The 26707-nt window shown below is 37.7% G+C and overlaps 1 protein-coding gene and 1 pseudogene across 4 annotated transcripts in view; both read right to left on the reverse strand.

Moving 5' to 3' along the window:
• Positions 1-721: 721 nt before the first annotated feature.
• On the reverse strand, positions 722-24649 carry LOC125101124 (UDP-glucuronosyltransferase 3A1-like; annotated as a pseudogene).
• The window catches only part of LMBRD2 (LMBR1 domain containing 2), a 55021-nt gene continuing 37004 nt past the window's right edge, over positions 8691-26707 (reverse strand). The window contains exons 18-19 of one of the 4 annotated variants that reach the window (XR_007127380.1): positions 24693-25843; positions 8691-8701 (exon numbers count right to left, since the gene is read on the reverse strand). Coding sequence is in view for 2 of the 4 variants with exons in the window: in XM_047729404.1 (XP_047585360.1) it covers positions 25759-25843 (85 nt within the window). In the remaining 2 variants the exon portion in view is untranslated. Of the gene's footprint in view, positions 8702-20236; positions 25844-26707 lie in introns of those variants that run through there. The other 3 variants (XR_007127379.1, XM_047729405.1, XM_047729404.1) reach the window with 3 other exon arrangements.

Here is a 26707-nt window from a genome sequence, read left to right on the forward strand (position 1 = left end):
AATTCTGCCTTTTTGTAATGTCGGCCCTGGCGGAGGCATCTTTGCGCGCTCTACCCTCAAAGCAAGACTGCTATTGTAAAGGTTTTCAGTGAAGCTTTCCTTACAGCCTGTTACAAGTAACAGAATTCTGGGCAATGAGGACAGAGTCTCTTTTCCAGGGGTAGGGGGAGGATAAGTCCGTGAAAACTTTTACTTTCCTGATCAAGAGCTGTATTTCTTTGAAAGCTTTTTATAGCTTTCAGAGCTTTGACAAGAGTTTACAGGAAAGGCAAATAGAAAATGAAGGGATAGGATATGTAAAGTACCCATTTTAGGTGTGATTCCAAGTGGTAGAAGCAGGAGTGAGGGAAACAGGCTGGGAAGATACTGGACATGGAGGTTGGAATGGTTCAGGTCCATTGCCTCAAAGAGGGGCATGACAAGGAAAGTGTCCTCAAGGCTTAAAATATGAAGGTCATTGGTCCAAATTACCCTGGGACAGAATCACAGAACAGACCATACTGACTGGCAAATGAAGAAGTCCATAAGGGCTGAATAAAGAATTCCAATATTAGGAAGAAGCCAATGAGCAGGAACTTGCAACAAAATTAGCAAGTAGATATGATGTGGGGAATAGGAATTGCCAGAATTCCTATTCGGTGGGAATTTCTTAAGAAATGGTAACACTGCACCCCTCCCCCCATTCTCTGTTTCCTAAGATACACTTGGCATCAGGCCTTCTTCAGTTTCCTGGCCCACACAGCCAGCTGACCACCACACTCAATCGCTTCACATATTGCCAGACATGGCCCAGGGTGACCACCAGCAGGAACAAGATGTTGAGAAGGTACTCTTCATGCCACAGCTGCTGGGAGGTGCAGGGGCTTGAGGTATGCTGTGCCCCATCTAGAGGATGTGGTAGATCCAGCCCACCAACCCCTGGGTGGAACAGGGGGTTGTCAAGGGTAGAAGTGTCTGATGATGCTGGTGGCCACTGCTGCTGATCTATACCTAATAGCAGAGACAGGAGGCGACAACATTGGATGACAGGTTCTCAGCAGCTTACACTGGACAGAGAAGACTGGTTTTCAAGTAATTAAAATCTGGTCCTGAAATTTACCAGCTGGATGCCTATAAACAGTTTAATTTTATAAAGATTCTTGTATGCATAGAATCCAAATTAATGCTGAAAGGTGAAGTTGTGCCTAAGTCAGTCCCTGTCCTCATGGAGCTCATGATCTACTAGACCAAAAGATACCTGTATGGTGGCTAGGTGTGCTCATTGCTAACAAAGCACCACTGTTTATAGTCCTTTCAGTGGACAGAGCTAAGAGGTATTTGGTTATAGATATAGATATCAAGATCCCATATTTATTTCCCTACTTATAGATGCTGTAGCTGTCTATTACCTAGTGACAAAAAATCAATTTATAATTTATACTGGTATCTCAATTCAATAATCACAGGGGTTGTTCCAATTGTCCCCACTTCCACATTTGTAATTTTCTTTTCCAAAAGTAAGAAACAACATCAATACATTTACTCATTTGCTTAGTCCTATCATGCATAGAAAGTGAAGTCAAATATACTAACCCACACAACTGTGAAAAACCTACTCAATAGATAAGCTTTGTTTGTATTTCTTTTTGTCTTTAGATTGGATATACATAGCTGATCCTTGAACAAATGGGTTTGAATTGTACAGGTCCACTTATATGTGGATTTTTTTTTCAATAAATATGGTACAGTACTGTAAATATATTTTCACTTATGATTTTCTTAATAATATTTTCTTTTCTCTAGCTTATTTATGGTATATACTACATATAACACATATATGTAGTACATGTAATACATGTAATAGTAATACATATATATCTAGTATATAATACATATAACACACAAAGTATATGTTAATCAACTCTTTATGTTATTAGTAAGGCTTTTGGTCAACAGTAGGATATTAGTAGTTAAATTGTGGGGGACTCAAAATATATGCAGATTTTTGACTATGACTATGTGAGGGATTAGCACTCCTAACCCCATGCTCTTAAAAGGTCAATAGTACTAGCAAAACAAATTCAGCAGCATAGAAAGTTGATTACACACCAATACCAAGCAAGATTTATCCTGAAATGCAAAGAGGGTTCAACATATGGAAACTGATCAATGTAATACACCACATTAACAGAATGAAAGAAAAAAACCACATGATCACCTTAATTGATTCAGAAAAAGCATTTGACAAAATTCAACACCCTTCCATGATAAAAACATTCAACATAATAAAAGCCATTAACTAAAAACCCACAGCAAACATCATACTCGTTGATGAAAGACAAAGCTTTCTCTAAGATAAGGAACAAAGCAAAGTTACTTGTTTATATCACCTCTCTTCCACATAGCACAAAAAGTTCTAGCCTGAGCAATTAAGCAAGAAAAAGATATAAAAGGCACCCAAGTTAGAAAGGAAGAAGTAAAATTATCTCTATTCACATGTGACATGATCTTACATGTAGAAAATTCTAAAGATTACACACACACACACACACACACACACACACACACACACCTGTTAGAACTAATAAATGAATTCAGCAATATAGCAAGAGTACAAAGTAAGCCACAAAAATCAGTTGCATTTCTATACTGACAGTAAACAATCTGAAAAGAATTCTACAAAACAATTCCATTTACAATAGCATAAAAAAGAATAAAATACTTAGGAATTAACTTAGCCAAGGAGGTGAAAGACTTGTACAATGAAAACTGCAAAACATTGCTGAGAGAAATTAAAGAAGATACAAATGGAAACATATCGCATATTGGTGTGGAGCCATAGCACTGATCCTGCGGCTCCCTCCCGCTTCTCTGAGCCCTGGCACAGTGCACATACCACTCTGTGATAAAGAGGCCAACTTCTCTTATAGGTCTCCTAGGGCATTGAGACTGGAGGTATGAGAGACATACATCTAGTCATCTCACAAGTCCCAGTCATCCTTGCCGGCTCTAGTTTATTTCTGCTTTCATTCTCCTCCACTTTGTTTTTCCTCACAGCCAGTCTAGCTGACTTAAATTTCAAGACTAGAACCTTACATGGTCTGTTGCACCTGCTGCCACAAATGTTAAGGTCTAGACCCAATGATAATTATTTTTTTCTACATAATTCATAGTGTTCCTTCTTCTCTGATCAAAGCTTGACTCAATATTCCTTTTCCTATTCTGCTTTACTAACCAAACCTCAATTTTATTTGGAATAAAACTTACAAACAAAAGGAAAGCCTCTACATTTTCCAACCTCTATTGTAGATAGGAGTCATCATGTGACATAGTTCTGATTAATGAAAGTTAAATGGGAGTCACTGAATAGTTACAGCTTTCAAGGGGGACATGCTCTATTAAGTTTCTATTTCCTTTTGTAAATAATTACCATAAACTTGGTGGCTTAAAGCAACATGACTTTATTATCTTACACTTTTGTAAGTTAGCAATCTGTTGTTGGTTTTACGGGCTAAAATCAAGGTGTTGGCCTGGCTGTTCCTTTTGAGGACCCTAAGGATGGATTCATTTCCTTGCCTCTTCAGTTTCTAGAGGTCCACCTTCCTTGGTTCAGAGTTCCTCTTCTGTCTCCAAGGCCAGCTACATTGCATCTCTCTCGTCATTCTTTCATGGCCACATCTCTCTCTCTCTACCTCTCCTCTCCTTCAACTATACAAAGGGCCTTTGTGACTGTATCAGGCTCACCTGATAACCCATTATAATCTCCCTATTTTAAGGTTAGCTGATTAGCAACCTGAATTCTGTCTGCAATCTTAATCACTTTTGCCATGTAATGTAACATATTTACCTGTTCCAGGTATTAGGACATGAACATTTGTGGGGAGCCATTATTCTACCTGTATCACATAGAATTCTTTTTTCCTCCTCTCCCTTGCCTAGAGCACATATATCCTGGCTCCAGCTACAGCAAGCACGTAGCACCCATGAAGAAATCTTGTGATGGAAGCAACTGGCAAGAGTGACTAGCCAGAAAGGAAAGAGGGGACTGGAGAACTGTTGACATTAGAGAAGTGCCATTCTAATCCCACATTTCCACTCTAGCCATCTTTCATGTGAGAAGGAAATAGACCCATTTTATGTTTAAGGCATTATTTTTTGAACTTCTATGACTGGTCTTCAATTTAATTTCTAGTGATACATAACATATAGGAAGGTCCATTGCAATGAAATCAAAAGGGGATGGAATTCTTTTCCTGAATCAAAGTAGTCTTAGAAATCACCACATATCCATTGGGGATGGTATGTGCTATGGTGAGTGCTGTGAAGTGTGTAAACCTGGCGATTCACAGACCTGTACCCCCAGGGCTAAAAATACATTATATGTTTATAAAAAAATAAAATAAATAAAATAAAAAATAGAATTAAAAAAAAAAGAAATACCACCTATCTTGCTGCCTGACTCACAAAAACATATTAAGGCTAAACACAACTTTCATGGTCCCGTTTGACTTTCTCATAACCCCATGTTAGAAAGCAGGTGTCATGGAAAGATTTCATGAAAGAAAAAACTGTAGAACAACCTGTGGGCCCTATGTGTAGTCAGCAGAGATGGTGCTCCCTTCAGGAGGGGATATTGTAGCTGCAGTGGAGTTCTGGGAGGGAAGATTATGGGAGGGAGGGTCTGCATGTATTTAGGGGGTCGCTTTCTGGAACCAGAACTTTGAAGGGAGTTCAGAAAAAGCGGCAATTTGGGTTTGTCTCATTCAGTTCTGGCTACTATATCAAAGTACCATAAATCTGGTGGCCTATAAACAAGAAATTTGGAATACCTGGGTGGCTCAGTCAGTTAAGCATCTCCCTTTGGCCCAGGTCATGATCACAGGATCCTGGGACCAAGTCCCACATCGGGCTCCCTGCTCAAGGGGAGTCTGCTTCTCCCTCTCCCTCTATCCCCATCTCATGGTCTATCTCTCTCTCACACACATTCCCTTTCTCTCAAATAAAGTCTTCAAATTTAAAAAATTTTTTAAAAAACAAAATTTATTTCTTACAGTTCTGGAGGCTGGGTAGTCTGAGATCAGTGTGCCAACATGGTTGGCTTTGGGTGTGGACTCTTCCTGGCTTGTAAACAGCTAACTTCTCATTGTATCCTCACATGGTAGAGAGGACTAGTTCTAGTTCTCTGGCCTCTTCCTATAAGGGCATTAATATTCATGGGGACTCTATGCTCATTACTTAATTGCCTCTCAAAGGCCTCACCCCCAAATACCATCACACTGGAGTATGGTTTTCAACGTATGAATTTAGGAGAAACATTCAGTCTACTGCAGTCCCAGAAGCAGACCCTGAGATAAGGACTTGAGTACAAGTAGTTTATTTGGAAAATGCTTAGGAACACTGGTGTGAAAATGGGAAACTGATACAGAGAAGGGAAGTCAGCCAAAAAAGTGTCACTCAATAAGCCAGTTACCATAGTTTAATTCCATAGGAAAACTGCAAAACAGTGCAGAAGACATGACTTAGAATTATCCCACAAGAGAAAAAAAGGAATTGGGATATTTACATGCTAAATCTCAAGACCACTGGTTGAAGGTTGTTCCCAAGGGTGTTAATTAACCGGAACTTCCATACTGTCTTATACGTGGGCAGCAGCACAGCCTCCCACAATTCTGGGGAGAAAATCACACATGCTTAGAGTTGTAGGTACTGACCTCTGGCACTTGTCAGAGCACACTGGAAAGTCCACAGCATGAAGTAGGATTTGATAGCATCTCCTACTGGGATGGGGCAAGAGTGGGAGAAAGAGATAGAAAGTGCCTGAATCAGAAGACTGGAATCATCAGAGCATAGTGCCTAGGAGAGAAGAGTGATAAGCTAGGGACAAGGTTTTAAATCTGAGAAGTCGGTCAAATCACACACAGGCAGAAACACAACATAGCCCCAGCTATTCAGTAAGCCAAAAAGCCAAAGAGCTCTGGCAAGAAAATGTTAATAGAGAAGGAAGCACCCATGGGTGATATATGCAACTAATGAATCATTGAATACTACATCAAAAATATTGATGTACTAATGATCACTATAGTGGCTAAACGAACCAAATTAAAAAAAAAGAAGAAGAAGAAGAAGCAGGTTGTGCTAATATAAACAAGAGGAGTTGAGGTAAAGTGATCCAAGGTAGTGGGAGACCAGTATGGTCTATGCGAGTGTGAGGCATACCAAGAACCAGTGACTTCCCAATACACCCAGCCCTAGGATGCATCCGTGTCACATCTGCTTCAGCTTCCTGGCCCTACATAGGTCCCTGACCATGTCTGGCAGCTTCACACACAGCCAAATAGTACCCAAGGTGACCAACAGCAGGAACAAGAAGACGTCCAGCAGGTACTGCTTATGCCATGGCTGTTGCAGGCCATGGGGCTTGAGGTGGGCCACACCCCTTGTCATGCTGAACACCATACAGTAATTACTCCAGGCATGGAATGACTCCTCCAAGCAGCAGTTCTTGGCCCTGCTGGGTTTTAGATCCCATTAACAGCCTGATGAACATCATAAAAACACATTCTAGGAAATGTAGATATGCAAACACATACCCTTCACAATTTTACATTTCTAGGGGTTCATGAGGCCCAGGAGCATCACTATGTTGCTTGAGCCAAGAACCCCTGATGTAGAGGACTAGTATTTAGTTATTCTTTACTTGTTCAACAATTACTTATGGAGTGCCTACTGTGTGCAAAGCAGTGAGAGAAGCCAGGATAAATAAGAAAGATATGAACCTACTCTCATGAAGCTTACATTCTAGTTGGAGGAAATAGTCAATAAACAATAAACTAATGAACAGAGTAATTACAAAGTATGACACGTGTTGTGAAGGAAATTACGTGGAATAGCTGGCAATGATCAGAGAAGGCCTCTCTGAAGTGATGAATTGGAGCTAAATGGAAAGAATGTTCCAGGACAGCTAAGGGCAAAGACCTCTAGAGGAAAGAATGACGTGTTTGAAGAAGCAAAAGGACACCCCTGTACCTGTCCAGAACCTTACTTTAAACATCTCAAGAGAAATAAAAACTCTAAAAAGAGAAACTTTTATAAGTTTCTTTTAAAGACACAAAGTTCTTCCTATCATCTGCCTTGAATTTGTCTTACTGAAATATAAGACTAATTCTTTAACTTGATATTCAGTAAAAATAGGTCAGCTGGTATCTTAGTTTAGCTGAGTTTTAGCTTATACGGGGGTGGAGGGGAGAGACCTTCCAGCCAGTTCCCCTAGTGCTACTCCGAGGACTACATACATATCTTTTGCCTCCCATGACTTGCTTCATCTTTGGAGCTAGGGTTACTTTTGAGCTGCTCTATCAGAATGGAGATACCCAGGTCTTTGGCTTCTACTTGGAGTAGGTTTCCAGGCTGGTCTGTGAGGAAAGGAATCCCCACCACAGGCACACCATGATGAATAGATTCCATTGCGCTATTCTGCCCTCCATGAGAGACAAATAGGTGAATGCTAGGGTGAGCTTGGACAAGAAAGAAAGAAAGAAAGAGAGGGAGGGAGGGAGGGAGGGGATGCTGGAGAAAGGATTTGGTGAATCTGGAAAAGCAGCAATGTCAGGAAAACATGCAGGGGATTCTAGAGGTGTTTGGGAACAATTTAAAGAGTCAGTTACTTGGAAGACACTCTGTGAGCACTCTCAGAAACATGGGTCTAACACCTGAACCAAAGAACAGCTAAAGCTAAGAATGCAGAGAGAGCACTAAGTTCAGCATATACCACCATTCATCCATTGATTCCTTCATTGTGTCTCTACGTCATTTTAAAGCAGGGCTTATGCCTTATACTTTAACACTGCCAGATCCTGTCATACTGTCTCTCCCTTATTTGTAGCAAAATAAAATGTTGATGAGGAGGACCTTATCCAGCCGAAGGACCTAGAAACCCTTAAAGTACTTTTGGTAAATGCAATGTGCTGGCTCTACCTGTGGCTACTGAAATACATTTGCAGGGACGGAATCAAAAACGTGTATCTCCAATTCACTGAGTGATTCTGATCCAGTCTGCAGCTACGCACAAGAAGCATCCCCAGAATGCAGCAGAAGCCAGAGAGAGAAACCCCCTTGAAGATGCGGTAGGACAGCTCAGACAGAAAAATGAGGAATTTTAATCACATTAGGAAGACACCATGGCCCCTATGTCTCTCGCACTCCTAGTGAGAAGGAACTGGGCCAGTGCCTGTAGGGGGTCTGTGTGTAACCAGCGGGTGGCTTCAGGCCACTGCACAGCAGTGACATCCTTTCTGCTCTGCATACTTATGTCTCAGAACATTTATAGGCATTTCTTGGAAGGGTCTGATCCTGATCACCTACCAACAGCAAGAAGCCAGAGTAACCCCTCTTGAATATCACTTGTGGCTACAGATAACCGGTCTGGGTTACAAATGAATGAAATGACCCCAAAGTGATGATCTCTTCTGGTGCTTTGACTTCTGCTAACAGATGCTTTCCTTTTCAAGGGTGGTGCAGTGCCCAGGTAGGGGTGACTGCTGCAATCAACACTAAAGAAAAAGTAACTGGAGAGAGAGAAGGGCAGAACGGCTGCTGCCTTTAGAAGGAAGAAGTCCTTACCCACGAGGTCACTCTGAGGAAGTCAGTCTACAGTTTTCACACCGGCTGCCAATTTGACACTTCCAAATCACCCCTGGGGAAGGTGGACAAAGGCAGTATTCATCTTCTTTAGGACTTCCTCTACCTTTTGGTGTGTACCATGGAGCCCAGTGTCACGAGAACAAAACCTACATCTGCAACTTGGCAGTGAAGCTCTCAAATTCTCGATAGAACAGAAAAAAGAGTCATACCATTCATGCAGCACACCTCTGAACTCTCTGTGCTTCCCTTGTTTAGGATAAATTGAAACCTTTCTTTTCCCTAGGATAACATATGCTGGATAGCCTGGAAGAAAATGATTTTTCTGAGCCTTGATTTATCCTTTTTCTCCAGGATCACAACATGGGTGTTTCCTTTCCCTGCAGGCTTTACAGCTGGATGAACTGTATTTCAATTTCCTCTCTTGTGGGTCAGGAGGGAAGACAAGGACAATTTTTGATAGTATCCTCCAGAGGACTCTGTGAACACCTACCCGCATCCGGTACTATGGGTTTTCCCCAGAGGAGACTAGGAGGCAGGCAGGATTCCCAAATGCTCAGGAGCTGGATCTCATCCACCCTCTCATCCACCTCATCCATCCTAGCTCATCTTCTAGCTGCGAGGGAGGCAGCTAGAAGATGGTCAGAGAGATACATGTGTTCAAATGATACAATATGGTCTCAAATTCTCAGTTTTCTAAAGGTTTCCAGTGACCTATGTGGGCTTGGCCACTATGTGGGCTTGGTTACCTAAGTTCATAGGTATTTTTGCCCCTCCCAGCTTCCAGTCTCTCCATGATGTTCTGCGGGTACACTTTTGAGAGGGCCTGTAATCTCTGCTCTCTCCTTTTTCTGTGCTTCCAGAGTCAGCCACTCCTCATGCACTTGAGCTCATTGCTTTCCCCCATGTAGTGGTTGCTACAGGATCAGGGAGGACTTAATGGAAAAGATGATGGTAAATCTCTCAAGAATGCATAGAAAGCTATAAGCCAGACTGAAATGTAGAGCATCAAAAATACAGAAGGAGCTGGATCTTTGCCTCCCAGTTAACACTAGCCAAGAGGCATGTGTCCGGTTTTTCAGTACTTGTTAACTGAGATGTAACGATAATAATAAAGAAGACCCGGAGCGCCCAGGTGGCTTAGTCATTGAGCGTCTTCCTTATGCTCAGGTCATGATCCCAGCATCCTGGGATCAAGCCGCACATCAGGCTTCCTGCTCAGTGAGAAGCCTGCTTCTCTCTCTCCCACTCCCTCTGTTTGTGTTCCCTCTCTCGATGCCTCTCTCTGTCAAATCAACAAATAAAATCTTAAAAAAAAAAAAAAGACCCACTTAGTCATGCCTAACATGTGTCAGACACTGCAATGGAACTCTTAAAAACATATATCCAATCCTGTCGACTATCCTGAGTGCCAAGTGCTCTTTCACACCCCCAGAAACTGAGGCTGAGACCCAAAACACTTGTTGGAGAGAATATATGAAATAAATGGCAGAACCAGGATTCAATTCAGGCTGGGTCTGACCCTGAAGTCCAAGTTTTTTCTACTACATGACATCAAAATGGACTAATATTTGGAGAGAATGATGATTTCCATATATTTATCTTAGAGTATTCATAGATGGACTCATAGTGAAAATATCTTTCCATTTGCTGTCTCACTTTGGGGTTTAGCACAGACTGGAGGGAAAGAGTAAAAAATAGAGGTTGCCTCACAGTCAGTTTTATAGACTCAGTCAAATATTGAGTCAGTATAAATACAGTTTGGGTGTGTTGAAAATGCAAATTATGAGGATTCAAACCTAGAGATTCTGACTCAGTAGGTCTAGGGTGGGGCCTGGAATCTGTATTTTCTATAAGTATCTCAAGTGAACCTGACAAAGATGAGCTAAGAACCACACTTTGAGGAAGACTAATCCAGAGCATGGCTGACATAATCCTGAAACACCAGGGTAGAAGGGTACAGCTCCCTAGAGCTCTCTATATCTCCTGGGGTTGGGCTGGGAAAGGCTCTGACAAGCCAGCATGTATGACTGATAAGATGCCTATAGTAGAGAACCAATTGTTTCAGAGCACCCAATCCCCATGTGTTTCCTTGTTTCTATGAAAAATGAAATATCCAGTTATCAGATATGCGAAGTGAGCAAATTATTTGGACAAACACAACTTATCAAAACTGGCACTAGAAAAATTAGAAATTTAAATATCTCTAAATAGCTTTAGTTTCAACTTTTTTTTTTTACAAAAATTAATTTCAGAACCAAAAAGCTTTCCAAAAAGAACCTTCTAGAAATATAACCTCATAAAATACAAGAAGAGGGTACAATTCCAATGGAGTTCTATGAGGCCAGCCTATCCTTCAAAATATTTTTAAATGGAATCCAGCAACATATAGAAAACATAGTACATCATGACCAATTCTTCTATCCAAAGATGCAAGGTCAATTTAAGTCAAAAATTATCATTATAATTCACCTCAATAACAAAGTAAAAAGGAAGTTTCATATGATCTCCTCAATAGATGCAGAACAAAACTTTAGCAAAATTCAACACCCCTTTATCATAAAACTCTCAACGTGGCTAGGTATAGAAAGTAATTTCTTTGGTGTGATAAAAGGCATATGTTGAAAAAATTCTTGATCTATAATAATACTTAATGGTAAAATACTGAACTCTTCCCACCTAAGACAGGAACAAAGTAGAGAGGTCTGCTCTCACCACTTTTATTTAACATCATGGTATAAGCTCTAGCCAGAACAATAAAACAAGAAAAATAAGTAAAAGAAATAATGATTACAAAGGTAAAAGAGAGAGTTGTTAGTTGTATGAGACACCATCATCTATATAACCCTGTGTGTCGGGTTCTGCACTCGGTGCAGAATCTGCTTGAGATTCCCTTTCCCTCTCTCTCTCTCTGCCCCTGCCCCTGTTTGTTCTCTTGCTCTCTCTGTCAAATAAATAAATAATTAAGTCTTAAAAAAAAATCCACCTAGATTTAACCTTTGTCTGAGCAATTGCTATCTGTGCACTAAGGGCACCATCATGAGAGTGATTCCTCACATCCAAATGGAGCACAAAGGTTTTACTCACCTGAGTATTGGTTCAACAGGTTTGACCATTAAGCTTGCAATATAAACAGTGTTGGGAAGCAGGGGCCGGGCAAAATAAAGGCAAAGTCAGAATTAACAAACCATAGTTCTGCTTTCAGTTAAAGATAAAATAGGTCTGGCCTAGAGCCTTCTGGGAAACGTTCCCTGATAGAGTCATCAAACTGAGCATGAATATACAATTCTCTCAAGGTCAAAATGAAGAACATCAGAGAGTTTTTCTCTCAGTCTCAGGAATCCGTGTGATCTGTCAGGGAGAGTAGAATGCTGGAACCTAAGACACAGGCCCAGGCAGCCCAAAATTCATAATTCCAAATGTGCTAGTAAGGATGGTTGCAAATGGCCTTCAAAGTTTCTCAACAACCAGGAAAGTGCAGCAGTCTGTAGCATAACCAGCCCTAGGTCGAAATTCTCATTCTTCAGGGAGCCCATCCTATCTGTCCTTCCTACCACATGACTACACTGAGTTGCATGTAAAGCTTCACGACCTTTAAAAGCTTTGTAAATGAATTCCTGTGGAAAAGGGTAGGAAAGAAGGAAGGGAGGGAGGGAGTGAGGAAGGAGTGAGAGATATTCAATATTCATTGACAGTGTTAATCTTGAAACATATGAAGGAATCTTGGCACCAGAATTGAATATCTTGAAAGCACTTTTGGTAATAACCTGTCCTATTGGTCTCTCCTGAGAACTTTCTGCTCTAGATGCTGGTTTTTTTTCTTGATCTCCATATCTACCACGGCATTTTCTTGTTTTTTTCCTTGCTACAATTCTTTCTGATGCTTAGAATGCTCCTGTTTTCCTCCCTCTTCCTTTCTTCCCCTCATGGAAATCCTACCCATCTTTTGATGCTCTTCCTTCCCTGGAAGATGTTACCAGCTATAGCTGGTGCTTATGATCTCTCTCCACTGGCTGAATGCTGAAGCTCATCCATGATGCTCTGTATGACCTTCAATTATATGTGAACTTTGCTCTCAAATGTACATGTGTGTAGGATGTATTTTCCCAGGGGCTGTAAGCATCTTGATGTCAGTGTCCCATGAACATAAGTGAGCATTTTCCATTGGAGAAACCACTGTAGAAGCTGGGTGCCTGTGATAGCTGCTGGCTTGCTTTCAACTACTGGGCCAATGGATGTCTTCATACTCCACTGGCAATAAATCCTTCAAAAAGATCACTGTTGCTTGGGCTTCCCACGTAAGGGTCAGTGAATAAGGACTTTGAACTTTTATCTGCCTCTAAGGGCCTCTTCTGTGATACAAATTCTGAAATCTTGCTGAATATCAATGTTCCGTGTTAGCTTTTACTTGAGGATTTACTGTATTTTATTGAAGATTCATTTACTTTTCTTCTAATAATATTTGAACATTTGCTAAGGTGATTCTGTACTGGTGATTCAGGATCCACAAAGTGAGCTAAAAAATGAGATTCCAGCTAGGATACAGGCAGTTGACTTATAAACTGAAGATCAGCCATCAGCTGCTTGATCTCCTTTTGTTAAAGTGAAGACCAAACACTTAAGGAGAACCCATAGCCCTGCCCTATGCCCTCTGGTAAGCGGTGAAGGGAGAGAGAAACATGGCTCCACAGGGAAGGTCTCTACCCTGACTGTGTGCTATAATTCCTGGGGAGTTTACATAATTTATATATAATTTACACAAGACTTTCTGAAAGTGGGACCCAAACATAAATATTTGTTCAAAGTTCCTCAGGTGATTCTAATATGCAGCCAGGGTTGAAAAGTGCCAACCTGAGAGAGAGAGAGAAAGCAAATACACATTTATCGTAACATAAGGACACAGGGTATACCACTATTCATGTATATTTAAATGGTTCAACTATTTTTTAAAAAATATTTAATTAATTAATTTATTTATTTGAGAAAGAGAGAGTGGTGGGAGGGGCAGAGGGATTGGGAGGGGGTGAGAGAGAGAATTTCAACCGGTCTCTGTGCTAAGCACTGAGCCTGACTTGGGGCTCAGTTTCGTGACTCTGAGATCACGACCTGAGCTGAAACCAAGAGTCAGAGCCTTTTTTTTTTTAATTTGACTTTATTTTGTGTGTGTGTGTGTTCCAAAATTCATTGTTTATGCACCTCACCCAGTTCTCAATGCAATACGTGCCCTCCTTAATACCCACCACCAGGCTCACCCAACCCCCCACCCCACCCCCTCGAAAACCCTCAGTTTGTTTCTCAGAGTCCAGTCTCTCATGGTTTGTCTCCCCCTCTGATTTCCCTCAAGTGAGTCAAGAGTCAGAACCTTAATGAACTGAACCATCCAGGTGACCCTGGTTCAACTATTTTTAAAAATTTGTTCAGGAGAAAGAAGAAGATGTAAAGAACTAATGTTGGGACTAATGTTGTTAAAAGTTCACTTCCAATGGAGAAAATTCTTTCCCTGAGGATAATTTCTGACAATTACTGGGGACAAGAGAGAGGAAGTTGTTTCGTCATTTCAGCAGTGCGATGGGCAGAGCAGGCTTATTCCAAAAGGACAAGATTATGAGGAGAAAATAAATAGGATCAAATGGGCAGTCAGTTTAGTAAGTTTGACAGGGTGTTCTGATTAAATCGGAGAGCAGGCAGACAACTACTTTAAGCCAGAGAGGAAGCCAAGGAGGCTTCTTGAATTCAATGATCAGGATAATCTTCTTAATTACATCTGGGGCAATAGCAAAACTATAAAAAACTAGTCAAGTAAGATGTAACTTATTATTTGACCTAGTCTTTTCATAAATCTTCACCTTTCAGTAATAAATGTTTACCTTCTGTCTTCTATGTACTATACACTCTAACAGATTCAGTGGATCCAGTAGTGTGCAAGGAAAACATGACCTTTGCCCTGATGGACCTTACAGTTTGCCAGGAGAAGCAGATATTGAGCAAATCATTACAAGTAAAAAATTATCAGTGTGTTAAGTGTTTCAAAAGAAAGAGCTAGGCATTTGAAAGTGTACAAACTACCTACTTAACTTAGCAATTAGTACCATGATTCTCTCTGTGTGCCACTACCAATTACCCACATACATCAGAGGGGATATATTTTAAAAATTAAGAATTTTTTTAAAAATGTTTAAAGGAGCACTGGCTGGCTCAGTTGGTAAAGCATGTGACTCTTGATCTCAGTGCCATGAGTTCAAGCCCCACGTTGGGTGTGGAGCTTAGTTAAAAAAAAAAAAAATTAAGGTAATACATGGAATAGCTTTGAAAAATTCAACTCATCTGGTATAAACTTTTGGAAATTAGCACATGAAAATATAAACATTAACTTTATATGAGAGAGAAAAGACTTGCAGAAACACATTGCTAGGACTTAGAGGTCACACTCTGAAAGGGTATGTTCCCATCTAGTTGAAAGACGAGAGAACAGAGGGAAGACTTGAAGATTTTTTGTTTGTTTTTCCAATAGCTTTCATTCTCTGCTCTGTCTCTAACCCCTACATTGCCTGGCATATATTAAGTCCTCAGTAGATCTTTTTAATGAAAAAGAGAAAGCACAAAAGTAAGTGCTAAGTCAGCTGTACAGATAAGCTTAAAGGAAGAAATGAGGTAGATAAAATAGACTTTTATGGAGGAGGCAATATTTAAGAAATGCCTTGACTAGTGAGTCACATCTTTTCTCAGAAATAAGGGAGGAGCAAGGACATGCTACTTAACACAGAGCATAATTTTCCTCTCTGTGATTTCATACTTAAGATGAGTACTTTCTTGTCATTTTGAGTTTCAGATGAGTGGAATTTCCAAGAGTCAGTCTCATGACTTACAGTCTGCAAGGCTGAAAATGAGTCTTAAATAGCCAGATTCCAGTTCCACTGTGAATGAATCTTAATGGCCATCTTGAAGTTCTGCAAAAAGAAATCTTTGTAAGTGACCCCCATCAACAGAAAATTTATGAAAAAAGAAAGGAAGAGAAAGAAGTGAAATTGAGTGACTAACTATATCCAACAATGAAATGGTGAGCTGTCCATCACTGTCCCTAAGCTGGAGACAATAAAGGCAATCAATTGAGAGGAGTTTCATAAGGTGAGATTCATCCCAATTTCTAAGGGTAATATCTGCTCATCCAGGTTTGGAAGCTGAACAAGCTAGGAATGTTTGCCAGCATACCATATCCACAGGACTGTCTGGTGTGATCAGTTCAGAGATGAATGAAATTGTTTGATTCGTTCATTCATTCATTACTCACTCACTCATATTTCTCAAAAAATAATTGCTTTATTTTTGTTTAAAAAAAAAAACCTACTATATCCCAAGCAAAGCTTCCTTTAAAAGGTAATCAGGATTAATCTTGAATTCCTATTTATAGTCTTCTGGAGGAGACCAACTGAAAATTTGGTATTTTTTTCTCTTTCTTTTTAAAATCAAAGAGACAGAAGAGAAAAACTAATCAAATATATCCCAAACCTAGATTAAAAGAAATGTTAAGGGACCCAATTTTAGTTCTTTCCCTTATTTATAACTCAGAATTTTTTTCTTTTTCTTTTCTCTCTTTAATAACATCTCTATTGAGTGATAATTCACATATCCTAAATTTATTCTTTAAAAGTATACAGTTTAGTGGGTTTTAATCCTAAAATCCTCCTGGAATCTGCAGAGTTGTACCACGAACATTTCCTCACCCCCAAAAGAAACTTTATATCTATTAGTAGTCACTCTCATTGTTCTCATACTTTCATTTAGTTCTTTAGACACAACTGCCTTTAGTTCTTTGAATACATTTCTAATCACAGGCTTAAAGTAGCTGGATATAAAAATCAATGCACAGAAGTCAGTTGCATTTCTATACACCAACAATGAGACAGAAGAAATAGAAATTAAGGAGTTGATCCTATTTACAATTGTACCCAAAACCATAAGATACCTAGGAATAAATCTAACCAAAGAAGCAAAGGATCTGTACTCAGAAAACTATAGAATACTCATGAAAGAAAGAGGAAGACACAAAGAAATGGAAAAATGTTCATGCTCATAGATTGGAAGAACAAATATTGTGAAAATGTCTATGCTATGTAGAGCAATCTGCATATTCAATGCAATCCTTATCAAAATACCATCAACTTTTTCCACAGAACTTGAATAATCCTAAAATTAAATGGAACCAGAAAAGACTCCAAATAGTCAAAGGAATGTTGAAAAAGAAAAGCAAAGCTAGTGGCATCACAATTCCGGACTTCAAGCTCTATTACAAAGCTGTCAACCTCAAGACAGTATGGTACTGGCATAAAAACAGACATATAGATCAATGCCAGAATAGAGAACCCATAAATGGACCTTCAACTCTATGGTCAACTAATCTTTGACATAACAGGAAAGAATATCCAGTGGAAAAAAGACAGTCTCTTCAACAAATGGTGTTGAGAAAACTGGACAGCCACATGCAGAAGAAGGAAACTGGACATTTCTTTACACCACATACAAAAATAGACTCAAAATGAATGAAAGACCTAAATGTGAGACAGGAATCCATCAAAATCCTTGAGATGAACACGGGCAGCAACTTCTTCAACTTCAGCTGCAGCAACTTCTTGCTAGACACGTTTCCAAAGGCAAGGAAAACAAAGGCAAAAATGAACAATTGGGACTTCATCAAGATCAAAAGCTTTTGCACAGCAAAGGAAACAGTTAACAAAACGAAAAGACAACTGACAGAATGGGAGAAGATATTTGCAAATGACAAATAAAGGGCTAGTATCCAAAATCTATAAAGAACTTCTCAAACTCAACACCCAAAGAACAAATAATCTAATCAAGAAATGGGAGAAGACATGAACAGACATTTCTCCAAAGAAGACATACAAACAGCCAACAGATACATGAAAAAGTGCTCAAAATCACTCAGCATCAGGGAAACACAAATCAAAACTGCAATGAGTTACCACCTCATACCAGTCAGAATGGCTAAAATCAACAAGTCAGGAAATGACACATGTTGGCGAGGATGCAGAGAAATGGGAACCCTCCTACACTGTCGGCAGGAATGCAAACTGGTGCAGCCACTCTGGAAAACAGTATAGAGGTTCCTCAAAACTTGAAAATAGAGCTACCCTAAGACCCAGCAATTGCACTGCTGGGTATTTACCCCAAAGATACCAATGTAGTGATCTGAAAGGGCATGTGCACCCCAATGTTTATAGCAGCAATGTCCATAGTAGCCAAACTATGGAAAGAGCCCAGATGTCCATAGATGAATTGATAAAGATGTGTTTTATACACACACACACACACACACACACACACACACACACACACACACATATACATATACATACATATATATACACATAAAGAAGATTCACAACACACACACACACAGAGGATGGCTTGTTACACAGCCATCAAAAAAAAAAAATAAAAGAAATCTTGCCAGTTGCAACAATGTGGATGGAACTAGAGGATAATATGCTAAGCGAAATAAATCAATCAGAGAAAGACAATTATCATTTGACCTCACTGATATATGGAATTTAAGACACATACAGAGGATCATAGGGAAAGAAAGGGAAAAAATAAAACAAGACAAAACCAGAGAGGGAGACAAACCATAAGAGACTCTTAATCTCAGGAAACAAACAGGGTTGCTGGAGGGGAAGAGGGTGGGAGGATGGGAAGACTGGGTGATGGACATTGGTGAGGGTATGTGTTGTGGTGAGTGCTGTGTTCAGACTGATGAATCACAGACCTGTACCCCTGAAACAAGCAATACATGATATGTTAATAATAAAAAAATAAACAACAACAACAACAACAAAGTCTTTGTCTAGTAGAACCACTATCATCTTTGTTAGAACCAAAGATCATCTTTGTTGCATAGCTGCAATTAACTCGTTTTCATTTAGTTTTTCATGTATATATCCATCAGGTTAGATAAATAATCTATTGTTTATTGAATTGTTTATGGTTGAGGTTATTATGAATAGTGTGGCTATAAGCATTCTTATATGTATTCTTGTCCACATAACACATTCTTGTGATATATTCATTGCCAAGCCCAAAGTCTATTTTTCTACGTTATCTTCTAGAAGTTTTATAGTTTTGTGCTATAGTTTAAGGCTTATGATTCATTTGGAGTTAACTTTTGTGAAAGGTAGAGTGAGCAGTGTCTAGATTTTTTTTTTCTTTTGGCATGTGGCTGTTCAGTTGTTCAGACATCATTTGTTGAAAAGACTATCCTTTCTCCATTGAGTTGCCTTTGTTCCTTTGTCAAAGATCAATTGACTATATGTGAGTCTATTTCTGGGCTTTCTGTTCTGTTTCACTGCTCTGTCTACTCTTTCGTCAATCTCACAATGTTTTGATTACTGTAGTTGTATAGTAAGTTTTGAAGTGTAAATTCTCTTTGGTCTTCTCCCTCAATATTGTTTTAACTCTTCCAGGTCTTTGGCTTTGCCATATAAACTTTGGAATATTTGTCAATATCCACAAAATATCCACAAAATAACTTATTGGAATTTTGATTGGGATTGCATTGACTCTATAGATCAAGTTGCAAACAACTGACATCTTGACAGTGTCAAGACTTTCTGTGAACATGGAATCTCTATTTAGTTCTCTAATTTCTTCCATCAGTTTTGTACTTCTCATACACATTTTATACATATATATGTATATATATATAGATCATATATATTTTATATATATTGTTATGTTTATACCTAAGTATTTCACTGTTGGAGCTACTAATGTAAATGGCATTGTGTTTTTAATTTCAAATTCCACTTGTCCATTTGTTATATACGAAAGTGATAGACTTTTGTATATTAATCTTGTACCCTGCAACCTTAGTATACTTGTGTACTCCATGAGTTTTTTTGGTCAGTTCTTTTAGATTTTCTACATAGACCATCATGTCATCTGCTAACAAAGAGTTGTAATTCATCCTTCTAAATCTGCATCTCTTTTATTTCCTTTTCTTGTCTTAAATTGCATTAGCTAGGACTAATATAAATGGTATTGTGTTTTTAATTTCAAACTTCGATGGTTGCTTTTGATAAAAGGAAAGCAACTCTATTTTCTTAGCCTGGCCAGGATTTAATCAATTTTATTTATATTTTCAAGCACCCAGCTTTTGGTTTTGCTGACTTTTATTGTTGTCCTGCTTTAAATTTCACTGATCTCTAATTTTTGCAACAGTTACTTGTTTTAATTATAAACACTGGATAAAGTAATATAGAACCTAAAGTATACACATTTAATTATTTATCTTAAAACGTTTTGTTTGGGGTGCCTGGGTGGCTCAGTGGCTTAAAGCCTCTGCCTTTGGCTCTGGTGATGATCCCAGGGTCCTGGGATCGAGCCCCACATCGGGGGGGCTCTGTTCAGTGGGGAGCCCGCTTTCCCCTTTCTATGTGTCTGCCTCTCTGCCTACTTGTGATCTCTCTGTCAAATAAATAAATAAAATCTTTAAAAAAAAATTTTGTTTGTAATATCCACTATTTGTAAGGAACAAAGAAAGCCTCAGGGTCCTTAGGAGTTTAATCTCAAAGATGGTATGAAATGAAACACATAATCAGCAAAATTCTTAGGAACTTGTAGAAATGTACTTTATTTCATGCAAAGCCACATAATTTCCTATATTTTAATAGCTAATCAAATAAACATTTCAAAAATCCATTACATCACAATAAGTTAAAATACTACAAAGCAATTGCAATTCCACAAGTTTATCAAAACCAAACCGAGAACATTATGCACAGATAAGGCCAAAGATGCTAACTTACTTATAGGTAGCACTTTGCAGCTTTTTCCAAATACATATTTGAAAATGTAGTGAGAACCTGCAGAAAACAATAGTTAAATCTAAAACCCATTGGTCAGATATGAAAACATTTTGTCATTACATATCAGGTAGTAATGGCTGATTAAAGATAAATTTGGCATCATGCACCAAAGATGAATATAATGAACATGTAGAAAAATTATGATCAGATGCACATTTGAAGACTATCTTCTATTTCATCTAACCCACTGAATTAGATAAATAACAAGTACTTTATTAATGCAACACAGAAATTGAGCTTTTGGTATACTTCTCTTGGGTACTATATAAAAAGACACTGAAGGGTGAAGGAATATTTCAAATTCACACTGCACTACTGAATTTTAGAGTATTGCCCTAAGGAAATACAATGTGGGCAGAACTTATTTGAGAATGATTTTTAAACTATTATAAGCACTACAATTAGTTACTACAAAAACATTTTATAGAAATTAAATACCAGAAAGTAATATCAATATTAGAGCTCTTTTTTCAATACTATTATTTATAAATATATATTAGATTACAGTAATTTAAAAGACATGTCCACATGTTCTCTACTTTCTAAAATGAGAAAAATCCTTTTAGGCTGTTTTTAAAGTATGGACAAAAACAAATCCATTGGATTGCTTTTAATAAAATAAATACAAGTCTCTCCCCTACAACTTGGTGTACTAAGTAGGGAAGATGCTAGCCAGCATTCTTTTGAGAAATTCAGCTCTAAATGACTAGGTTGATACGATTTATATCAATAATATTGAGTCAAAATGGTGTTGTACAGTCAGAGTAATAAATTATGACTTTATATATGTCTGCCATAGTAAACCACTTTTTCTACTCTTTTGCACTAAGTACAGAAAAAAAAAACTTTTATAAAATGATTTGAGATCAAGATACTCACCAAAGAAAAGATTTTTGGAGAAAAAAGTTAATTCTCCCCAGGGAGTGTGTTAAAAACAAATGTCTTTTAGGTTATCAGTAAGAAGAACATGTCAATATTCTTGCTTTATTAACAAATTTAAAAATGAGAGCAAGGCTTCAATTAACATCAACAGACAAATCTTTTGACAATGATAATAAAATTTTAGGAACACCAGGCTGAGTGTAAAAGGAATTAGAGGTGAGGTCATGTTCCCATTGATGGGACTGAGGATGGGGCAGGGCTAGTGCCTGCTTTGCTGGGAAAATGATTCATAGGGCCTGGTCTCCAGCAGTTGGGATAGGGGAAGACACAGCTTTGTCTTTAAGCTCTGAGCACGAAAAAGTCCACTGGGAAAAAGAACCCTACATGGATGGACGGAATTCGTATTTTTTTAGAAGGCCTCCGGTAACTCTCTTGTATTGTTCTAACCTCTCCTAATGAAAACTTTGACAATCATGTAGGTTATTTACAAATTCCTTCTCATAAAAAGGTATCTCAAGGTTCTTAATCTTTCTGGTTTTCTGTTTTGTTTTTAACAATCACTATTTTTGGAAATCCATTTTTATGCCAAAACCTTACACTGAGAGTCATTCATTTTAATGAAGTGCCCTCTTTAGTAACCTAAAGCCAACACACCGAGCCAGCATACATCACATTTACATTCAGATGTTGCTTCGTTATCTAGAAAAATCTGTTTCACTACTTCAGGTGCAATATTGCTATTCAAGCAGTGGAATATGAAATCAGAACTAGTTCCTTTTGAGTGTACTGATCATCAGAAACAACTGTGTGCACAAAACAGGAAAAATCTGTCAGCACATTAAAAGTCGTACTGTGAAGAGAGGCTTCAGAAAGGAAGGAAGATATAAAAGGAATGAGGAAGGAAGAAAAGAAAGGAAAGATAAAACTCTAAATCCATTTACTCCTTAACATTTAGAATTTAATGTAATGTGATCCATTACATTTTGGAGATTCAAGTATATTAAGATTTTTCAGGGACATGTTTGCCTCTTTAGTGCAAATATCCTTGTGATTTTCAGGCATAGTCCACTCAAATCACAAGTATAAAACTCACATTACAGAACAGTGTGAACTATAATTATGGAAAGTTTACTTTCCTTTAAGATGGTAATCAACACACCATTAAGAACATTGCCGGACTCTATTACAAGATAAAAAATGAGGTTTGTTATTGTACATAAATGAAATTCTTTCATCCATACACTGCAGTATACTTCAAAAACACACACACAAATTAACTTCCTATCCAAACTTAATTTCGTTTGGGTACACAACCAGTGTAAATTTAAGAACTGATACTCTAATAAACAGTAGAGCCCCAAAATAAATCAATTTGCAGTATTTACTTTTGATGGCGTGGATTGTCCAATTTTCTGATCTATTTTTTATAAATGGAAACCCTTGAATTTTCTGATTTAGCTCTTACCACTCTTGTGAAACGAGGACCTCTTGTGTGTTGAAAGTACTCAGAGCAAATTCTAATAAATAGGCTTATACCTTATTTCTTATTTTAATAATGATGTTTATAAAAAAGCTCCACTGATAAGAACAAGTTATTGATGTAGCAACAAAAGTTAATTAGCAATGTACAGGTGATTAGTGAAATTAACAGATTATTAATGATTACTTTCTGTAATGGTTATTTTTAAATTATTGTCTGACTGAATATCCTTACCTAACAATTATTTAGAAAAATAATTTAGAAAATTTAATCAGATACCTATTATTACATAAGAAAGACATCAAAAGCAAATTATCAGAAGTAATTCTTTAGGAAATTACTTTGCATTTAAAGTATATGAATTTAGTAGTAATGTTTTACAGTAGATGTCATTATACTTTAATAAGCTTCCCCAAACAGAAAACTTCTGTTCTTACTCCACCTTTTTTTTACACAAGGTGGCTTAAAAATTTTTAATTTAGTTCCCCCCACCAATAAGCTCTTTATTTTTCATGGGTTAAGTCATTACCTTATGAACTCAAATTTGTCCAGCCAGGTAACCTTCCTATATGATCATCTATAAATCCTGTAAGATAAATTCTGCTTAAAAAGTTGCACTCTAGACTTAAACAACTAAAAATTATTTTGGAAATAACTCAGAAGTCACAAAGGGAGCTAGGTTATTTGTATTACCTATACTTCAATTATTATAACCATAAAAATTTCAATAATAAAGTCAGTAGTACATTCCCTTACATTGTCCTATCAGTTTATTTTAGGGCATTATAAGTTATAAAAGTGACTGGATAATCTCTTTTTCTGCTTCTATTTCTTCTACAGCATCTGGGTTTCATGACAAAACCTGATAAGAAACGACGTTATACTTAAGGAAAATATTCCAAGGTAAATCCAAAGACCAAATACACAACAATATACTCTTTTCAAAGGATTTTTGATTAATCAGTCCAAAAACAGTTTTTGCTTTGGGGACTTAAAGTCTTCTCTGTAATTATAAGAAACTGAACCCCTCTCTGGGCTGATCATTTCTCCATCCACCACCTTCAAGTGCCACCAGGAAAAGTAGCACAGGTGACTGTTTTTTGTTGTTTGTTTGTTTGTTTTTTAAACTCTGGCCTATCAACATCAACTCAGTGCCCTCACAATAGTTTTGTGAGGTAGATCAGTAGGTAAATAGCAAGTATCATCTTCATTTCACGAATGAAGAAATTGAGGCACTGAGAGGTTACATAATTTGCCCGAGATATTCAATGGTCAATCATGAAATTACAGAGTACCAAATGATTTCTGCTTATGGCCTACAGCTCCCTAACCACATGTTAGAGTGAAAGGCTGTGTGTGTGTGTGCTCAAATAGGCAGCCTGTATAACCTTTGACGGACAATAAAGTCTATCCATTTATAATTATTTTAAAGGGGATCTAACCTCAAAGATCATAAAACTGAACAAAATCAACTATTTAGGATGATGTACCATTCCTTTCGGTATCTGCATAGAACCGTCTCTTAAAAATGTGCGTGATAATACTTAGTAAAAAGCAAAATAAAAAATTTGAAATTAGGATTCAAGGGAAGATTGCCTTCAAGAAACATACAATCATATTGTTAGGGTAGCCAGATAATTCATTTTCAAACTGGGACACTTCAGAGTGAAAGCGAGCACTAGTAAAAGTTACACAGAAGAGCAGGTTAAGTTAAGCTGAGACTGTTGGGACAAACTCACGAAGAGTCACCAAGGGATGAATCCACAGCGGGGATTCTCTGAGTTGCAAACATTTCGGGGACATAAAAAACTCTCTGTAAGTATGCTGTGCTCAACTGTGCAATAAAACACTGATGATTTAACATATACCCAACTTTGGTTTCAACACAAAAGTTTAAAAAATCATAAGCATGTTTAACAAAATTATTACACATAAACCACAATTTAAGTGTTAACAATAACAGTAAGTGGATTCACATTTTACCTTTAAATAACCAAATGTTATTTGCCACAAAGCATCAACAGTCAACTTTAAAAATCAGAGAATTTCGTGGGGACTCTTTGGCTGCTTTAAAAAAACAAAAACAAAAACAACCCATTATTTACCATTAATGCTTTGGATTCTCTTTGAGTGGAATGATCAATACTTAAATCAATATACTGAATGATAAAGGTGAACATTTCTCCCTGAAATGAAAAATCTTTTACAAAGCAATACCAAAAGCGTTAAGCAATTTCCAGCTACTAGCCAAGACTGAAAGAATAACACGTCACCTGATTATAGTACACATGCCACAGATACTAACACTATCACTTGAAGTATAATCTTAATTATACATGCAAAAAGCACACTAATTTGCACACAGAGTTGAAAAAGAGCTTTCTACATTCAGTTATGTCTGGTAAGTAAGCCTTGTTTTAAGACATGGGTTCTGTACATATCATTGTTATTTGAGGTCACCATCTCTTGGCGAAATACAGGATTAACATATTGTGCAGAAAGAGCAAAAACGTAAATCACAATAATAAAACCGTATGATGTTCTTTAGGCATGACTTTTGGCTTTCTTGGATCTGTAAAACAACTTTCCCGAAAAAAATTAACCTGAAACAAACCAAACTACATGTTCTCAATCTATACTGATCTTTCTCATGAACTGAATCCTTCCACTACACTCCGACTTCTAAGGCAGACGCTTCAGGAATCGTGTATAATAAAAAAGATGACACTCTATTCGATGGCCAATAAACTATTATTACTAAGATATGAGTAACTTTCAGTGCCTTTTTTGTCCTGACACTTTTTACTAAGAGTACATATAAATTCTAGGGCATACATATGTTCATAAAGACTGGATTGATGTGTTGATCTTGGTCAGTTGTTCCAAAAATTCTCTTCAACTTTACACATCATCAAATATTCCGGTTCGAGACATGGAGAGGTATCGTCCCCCAGGCTGATACCTGAAAGGTGGATAAAGAAATGATCTGAGGTGTCAAAAATAACAAAGGAGGAGAGAAAAACAAGGACACATTAAAAGGAAGTGGCTACATAATTTGTAAGCATAATTTGTAACATCTATTCAGTAGCTGGAAGCAGAAACTTACAAAGATATTATTCCAAGGGGACTTACTTAACTATAAATTAATCAATAGCTTTTTTAGAGCTTTGAAGACACGTATGACAGGGAGAGAGATAAAAAGAAAGGGACAGAGAGATGTAAACACATCATGGAACTGAAGATTTCATAATCACTCTTGATTGTTCAACAGAAATAGAATGTTCTAGGGTTTTTGCTGTTTGCAGAAAATACTGCAGAAATTTCATCACACATTTGATATTTCGCTTTTGCTTAATTATTTTCACAGAGCACAGTGGCTAAAAGCACAGACTCTACTGCCAGAGTCCTGGGGTTTGAATGCCTGACTTTACTATCTGCAAGCTGTGTTACTCTGGGTAAGTTACTAAGCCTCTCTGGATTCAAATCTGATTGGATTTACAACCATAATATATAGTATTGTCGGTAATGTGCTTAGAATAGTGTCTGACACCCAGTCACAGCTATGTAGCTATTGCCAAATATGATAAATTTCATAAATGGGTTCATTAGAAACAGGCATATAAACATTGTTAAGATCCTTACTATCAATTTCAATTTTTCTTATTTAGAATACCGCTAGTAGTTTATGGAGATAGCAATTTCAATTATCACCATAGGATGCTATAATTTTTAAAATATAAAAGCATCAGCAGATATAAAAAGTTGCCAAAGTTGATTAATATGGTTAATATTAGCAATAAAAATGAATATTTTCCTTATGTTTATCTCATCAAGTTGTATGCTAGTAAAA

Source organism: Lutra lutra, chromosome 5 (genome assembly GCF_902655055.1).
Source record: "Lutra lutra chromosome 5, mLutLut1.2, whole genome shotgun sequence".
Classification (NCBI taxonomy): Eukaryota; Metazoa; Chordata; class Mammalia; order Carnivora; family Mustelidae; genus Lutra; species Lutra lutra.